Source organism: Alexandromys fortis, unplaced genomic scaffold (assembly GCF_014885135.2).
Source record: "Alexandromys fortis isolate MF-2015 unplaced genomic scaffold, M_Fortis_MF-2015_v1.1 scaffold_51, whole genome shotgun sequence".
Lineage (NCBI taxonomy): Eukaryota > Metazoa > Chordata > Mammalia > Rodentia > Cricetidae > Alexandromys > Alexandromys fortis.
In genome coordinates this window covers 5,035,575-5,042,129 of record NW_026067925.1, presented here as the reverse complement: position 1 = coordinate 5,042,129, position 6,555 = coordinate 5,035,575, and the positions used below count along the sequence as shown (strand labels likewise).

The 6,555-nt window shown below is 36.3% G+C and overlaps 1 protein-coding gene across 5 annotated transcripts in view; it reads left to right on the top strand.

The window, feature by feature from the left end:
* Akt3 (AKT serine/threonine kinase 3) overlaps nt 1–6,555 on the top strand; it is a 226,339-nt gene that overhangs the window by 128,075 nt on the left and 91,709 nt on the right. For all 5 annotated transcript variants that reach the window (XM_050142952.1, XM_050142949.1, XM_050142951.1 and 2 more), the window contains one exon: nt 1,437–1,548. In XM_050142952.1, the coding sequence (XP_049998909.1) occupies nt 1,437–1,548 (112 nt within the window). The remainder of the gene's footprint in view (nt 1–1,436; nt 1,549–6,555) is intronic.

Here is a 6,555-nt window from a genome sequence, read left to right as displayed (position 1 = left end):
AGAGAGAGAGAGAGAGAGAGAGAGAGAGAGAGAGAGAGAGAAAGAGAATGAGAATGGTGTAGACTTTTGAAACCTTAAAGATCAGCCCTACTTCGACACCGTTTCCATCAAGGCCTTCCCAACTTTGGACCAAACATTTAAACAAATGATTAAATGGGAGTATTTTCATTCAAGCTAACACAGTCAGGAACAGGGAAGGATAGAAATAGAGGAGAAGCAAGAAGATATAAATTAAGAGGGGAAATTGAAAAGAATATTATAAAGGGGTAGAAAAGAATAAGAGATTAAGGGGATAAAGAAGATTAGAAGACTTATCAGTGATGAAGTTTTCATAAACAAAGTTAGGTAAATGAAGGAAGGGAAGTAAGGAAAAATGTAAAAATGTATTTTTTTAATTCAATGCAATCAAGTTAAAGTAGTATTAAGATTAGAGAACAGGGGAAAAGGAACAATCTTTTCTTTGAAAGTCTTCCTAGATATTCCTTGACAGAATCTAATCAGTTCATGACTGACTAATTCTAGTAAGTCTTGATACCAAGAATTATAAGAAGTCTATTGTTTTAGACGACTTCATAGGGTAGAAACTACCTTAATATGTTTGGTCCTGTAGTACAATATCAGGTGAAAAACAAGTTGCATAATGAAACTATAGAGGGTGAAATGGCAAGTCTGTGCCAAAAAGTAAAATAATAATAATAATAATAATAATAATAATAATAATAATAATAATAATAATAATAATAATTTGAATGAAATGAGTATGATTTCACTTAGCCCTTAAAGGATTGGTATTGCTATGACAGTTGGGGCTTACAGATTTGGAGGGTAAAATGAATAGTTGTTTCAGGTAGTAGTAGCTGCTGAAGCAAAGTTAAAGATACAGAAAGAACAAGTTGTGTTTGGAAAAAATTCAAGAGTTTGTTTTTTTTCATGTTTTTTTTTTTTTATTGAGAATAAGATAAAAAAAGTTTCCGCCTCCTCCCAGCCTCCCATTTCCCTCTCCCTCNTCCAAAGAGCAGTCATGGTTCCCTGCCCTGTGGAAAGTCCAAGGTCCTCCCCCCTCCGTCCATGTCTAGGAAGGTGAACATCCAAACTGGCTAGGCTCCCAAGCCGGAACATGAAGTAGGATCAGAACCCCTTGCCATTGACCTTGGCTTCTCATCAGTCCTCATTGTTCGCCATGATCAGAGAGTCCGGTTTTATCCCATGCTTTTTCAGTCACAGTCCAGCTGGCCTTGGTTTAGCTGGTTGAACTGGTCATAGTAGTGATGAGCTGGGAAGAAACACGAAGGTCGGGTTGAGAATAACCTTGACTCTGTGGAAGACAGACAGTGGGAGTGCGTTCTGTTCAGAATAACATACTGTGTAGTTGTTAACTACTTACTTAACAGTTTAAGTACTTGTGTATATAAAGAGATGTTTAACTTTATTTGTAGAATGCCAGTTAATGAAAACAGAACGACCAAAGCCAAATACATTTATTATCAGATGTCTTCAGTGGACCACTGTTATAGAGAGAACATTTCATGTAGATACTCCAGAAGAAAGGTAAGAAACTTTTTTATTTGTTATGTTAAAAAATTAGTCTAAGATGTATTTGTAGATGGATTTATTGTATAGTTATTATATAAATAGATGCACTGTGTTACACTTAATTGTTCTATTTCTGTTGTCTTGCATGTTTAACTGGGGCTGGAAAATGATAAATCACCCTTGGTCTATTTTAAAATAGACTCTTTCAAAGCAAACAGTATACAGATACTTTTTAAACTTGAGCACATTTTATATACAAACTATCTTTTTTATAATTATTGATTATACTCATATTTGAAATTCTGAATGAAAGACAGTAGGAAATGGTTCAAGTAGCATTCCTGTCTCTATGCACATTAGTTTCAGGTGACTGCCTGCAATATTATTATTTCTCTCCAGATGTTACTATTTTGACCCTAATTAATAATTTTTCAAAGTAGAATGTTAATACCCTGTATGTACCGTTTATGTGTACTTCCTTCACAGTGGGACCTGAAGAGAGTTTCAGATCTCCTAGGACTGGAGTTACAGATAGAAGGTTGTGAGCTCCCCTGTGAGTTCTAGGAATCAAATCAGAGTCCTCTGGAAGAACACCAGTCCTTGTAATCTTTAACGTCTTTAATGTCTTCAGCACACAGTTCAGGATGTGACGACAAAGTGCTTTCTAGATGACTGAACTAATGCGGTGCTGCCCAGTTATTGCCTTTTGAATTGTTGTTCCCAAAGTTGGATATAAGCCAGGTCTTTTAAATTTAGGGTTGTGGGCTTAGACAGTTTTTTATTCTGCAGTCCAGGTTGTCCTAAAACTGTAACTGTGTCACCCAGGCTTGCTTCAGACTTGTGACAGTCCTCTGCCTTAACTTCCCAAGGGCTGAGAGAGAGAGATCTTAAATTTCTAAAACCTTTTGATATTCCTGCAGCATAAGTCTACTCCTTGAAGGATCATTTTTCACCTATGTTTAAGAAAATGAAAATTATCCTATTGAGTATGCTTGTCTAGTTCATGAGGCATCTACTATCTGGAGACTTCATAGAGCTCCAATCTAATAGACTAGAGATGGACTTAGAGATGCTTGGGGTTAGAAATCCTCTTTGTAATATTCTGACCCTAGACTGAAATTCCTTTGTGTCATAAACTAGATGTATCTCTCTAGTGTGTGCTGTATTTCAGTGAATAATATGAGATTAGGCAGCTTTTTCAAAGTGGAGAGTCTAATGTTTCAGATGTTACTAATTCATTCTTTTTCACAATTATTAAATTATATGTAAATGTGCATGCGTGTGTGTGTGTGTGTGTGTGTGTAGGCTTTTAGATTTTCATTTTCTTTTTTTGCCATCATTTTTCTGTTATCTTTAATAGTACGCCTGACTTTAATTAGAAAAACCTGATTAAACTTGAACTCGAAGCAGTTTTCCATACTATCTTTTGTTGTCTAAATAAAAAATTTCTTAGATATTTAACTGAATTTTTGTTTTTAAAATTATTTGTTAACTTATAGTTGTGTATACCATCTCATATTTTAATGAGTATAAATTTTTATATCTCCTCACACATTTATTTAAGATAGTTCCTTTTGTTTTGTTTTGTTTTGTTTTTTGAGACAAGGTTTCTCTGTAGCTTTGGAGCCTGTCTTGAAACTAGCTCTTGTAGACCAGGCTGGCCTTGAATTCCCAGAGATCTGCCTACCTCTGCCTCCCTAGTACTGGGATTAAAGGCACACTCCATCACTGCTCAGCTAAGGTAGTTCTCAGAAATGCATAGTATATTACTGTCTGGTCACCCTACTGCACACTAGTATATCACAGTTACTTCTTCAGCTGTACTCGCATTCAGTAATCAGCCTTTCACTATTTATCTATTCCCTCTTACAGTCTCTGTAGCCCCAGGTCATCACTATTCTGTTGTGAAGAGTCCATTGTTGGTTCCTGACTGCTCAGCCCCGAAATAATCACACAGAAACCATATTATTTGTAATACTGTTTGGACAATAGCTTAAAGCGTATTGCTAGCTGGCTCTTATATCTAGAATGAACCTATCTCCATTATTTTATATTTTACCATGGGGCTTGTGTTCCACCGGCAAGGTTCCGGCATCTGTGTGCTGTGGGGCTTCTCCCTGACTCGGTCTTCCTTCTCCCAGCATTCAGTTTAGTTTTTCCTGCCGACCTCTATTCCCTATGCAGGCCCAAGACAGTTTCCTTATTAACCAATGGTGTTCACAGCATACATAGGGGGAATCCCACATAACTATTATTTTCAAACCTAGAAGATAATACCTTTAGATCCTTCATATAGATGATAATGTTCTTTCTGTGCCCAGATTTCTTAGCATAATGATCTCTAGTTCCATCTATGCTGCCTTAAGTTACTGGAGTCTTTTTTTTTTTTAACAGTGAAGAACATTCTACTGCATATATGTTAAATTTTCTTTATTCATCTATCAGTTTAAAGACACTCAGGTTATTTCAAGCTCTTGACTTGTGTGAATAGTACCACAATGAACATGGTCAAGCAATTGGCTATTTGGATCACCAATTTAATTCTATTGGATAAATGCCAGAAAAGGGGATGGCCGGATCATAGGGTAGTTTTTAAATCTTTGAAGGATTTGCAATATTGCTTTTCATGGAACCTAGTACCACTACTAACACCTGTCATCATCTATTTCCTTATTATAATATCCTTTGTAGCAAGGTGTATGATATGGTCTGTGGCTTGCATTTGCCTGAAGATGAAAAGGCTGAGAACAATTTTTATATACCTGTGAATCCTTTTTATGACTTTGGAGAACTGCTCATTTAAGTTTTGCTCAGTTTTAATTAGATTACTCATTTGGTTATTTGTTTGTTTTTGACTATTGAGTTGCAGTAGTTTTTTAAATCAAAATGTGGGAGTGAACCCCCTTTCTGGGTGTGGACACAGATTTCATTATGTTAGGATATAGTTCTAGTTAGCTTGGAACTGGCTGTGTAGATCAGTCTGGCTTCAAATTTGGAAAATTTCTTTTAAATAAAACAAAATAAACAAAAACATTTTCATGTGTATATCTCTCAGACCCTTTGACCCATTTATTGGGTCTCATTTTCATTTTGCTGTTTCCTTTGCTTCACAGAAGATTTTTGAATTTATGTTCATTTTGTGGCCTCTATTTTCGTGCTGTAGTCAAAGATCACTGCTAAGACAGGTGTCATGAATATATCATCTTTGTTTTCTTCTAGCTCTGTAGCTTTAAGTCTTTATTTAGAAGTATGCACGAGTGGTTTAAAATAAGACTCACATTTCATTTTTTTTCATATTGATGCCCATTTATTTCACACCCATTTGTTGAAGAAACTCTCCTTTTGGCTTTGTGTGGTTTTGGCACCCTCTGAAAGATGATCAAGTATGCATGGTTTTATTAATTCCTCTGTATTTTTATCATTCTGTTTTTTTTTTTTAAATTCATGTTCCATAGCATTTCAGTTATTGTTTGTGTGTGGGGAGGGGGGCACATGTGCATGCTCTTTGAGCATTTCATCAATGTTAGTGGTGTATTTTGATCATAACTACTCCACTTCCCCCTTCAAGTCACCCTGGATCACCCTCCACTCTGTAACCCTTCCATACTTAACATTTTTTTTCATTTAGAAAAAAGGAAATTTATTAAATCCAATTAGAATCACCAATATGTTCATGGGTGTGGGGATAGCTATTGCAGCAGTAGCCAGCCTATCAGTTACCATTTCCCTGAAGAAAACTGACTTTCCTTCCCAAGCTGGGCGTGCTTTCCTTCCAATTCATGCTGCAGTGTTTAGTGGCTTTATCTTATACAGGCATCCCCAGTTGCTGTGAGCTCATGAGGGCAGCAGGCCTGTCAGGTCCAATAGGCACTGTTCCCCCAGCCTTCCCTACTTATGACTCTTTACAATCTTTCTGTCCTCATTGTTCTAGGAGCCTTCCAGGGAAGCAGTATGATACATATGCCCCATTTAAGGCTAAATACTCCATCCATAGTCACGTATTTTTCACATTTTGACCAACAGTGAATCTCTGAATTAACTTCTATTTTTGTTAGGGTTTCTATTGCTGTGAAGAGACACCATGACCACATCTTATAAAGGAAAACATTTAATTGGGACTGGAGTACAGTTCAGAGGTTTAATCCATTTTTGTAACAACAGCATGCAGGATGACATCGTGCTGGAAAAGGAGCTGAGAGTTCTATATCTGCAAGCAGTGGGAAGAGAATGAGCTTCTAGACCTGACTTGAGCTTTTGAGACTTGAAAACCCACTCCCATTGATATACCTCCTTTAATAAACCATACCTACTCTTATAAATTCACACTTTCTAATATGCCAATGGGGGCCATTTTTATTCAAGCAACCACAACTTCCATTCACTATAAAAAGAAACTTTTCTTATGAAGACTGCACTAAATTTTGGGTATAAAGTTAGTTTAGAAGACAGTCTGATATGTCTACTTAGCAAAATAACAATAATATGTTCTCCCTTAGAGCCTATGAGCTACCTGGCAATGGTCCTTGGCCAGGTTTTCAGCACCAGGCATGAGTTACCTTCTATATAGTGATCCTTAAACCCAATTAGGAAGTAGATGATTATTCCCATAATGTTCACATTACTGTTGCACCGGAAGGAATATCTTGTCAGACTGGTTACTGTAACTCAGAATTCACAGTTCGCTAAGACTGGTGCTGACTTTTCTTTCCCAGTAGCCTGCACTGCAGCTTTTAGTAACTGTGAAAGATAACCTTCAGGAAGAAAACATCTAGGTTAGTACCAGCTTAATTTCTCCTCCTGTCTGAAAGTTATGAAGAAATTAAAAACATTTTTAACAGTTACATTGTATCTAACTAGATCAGAAATTGTCTTGTGTTTCATTTATAATTTCTAAGAATTATCTAAATATATTGCAAAGATTTAAGACAATGTGGTTAAAACTACAAGACAAATATGGTATGGAACTAGATATACATAGGGGATCCAGATAATAGAATTATTTTACAGTGATTAATAATACTA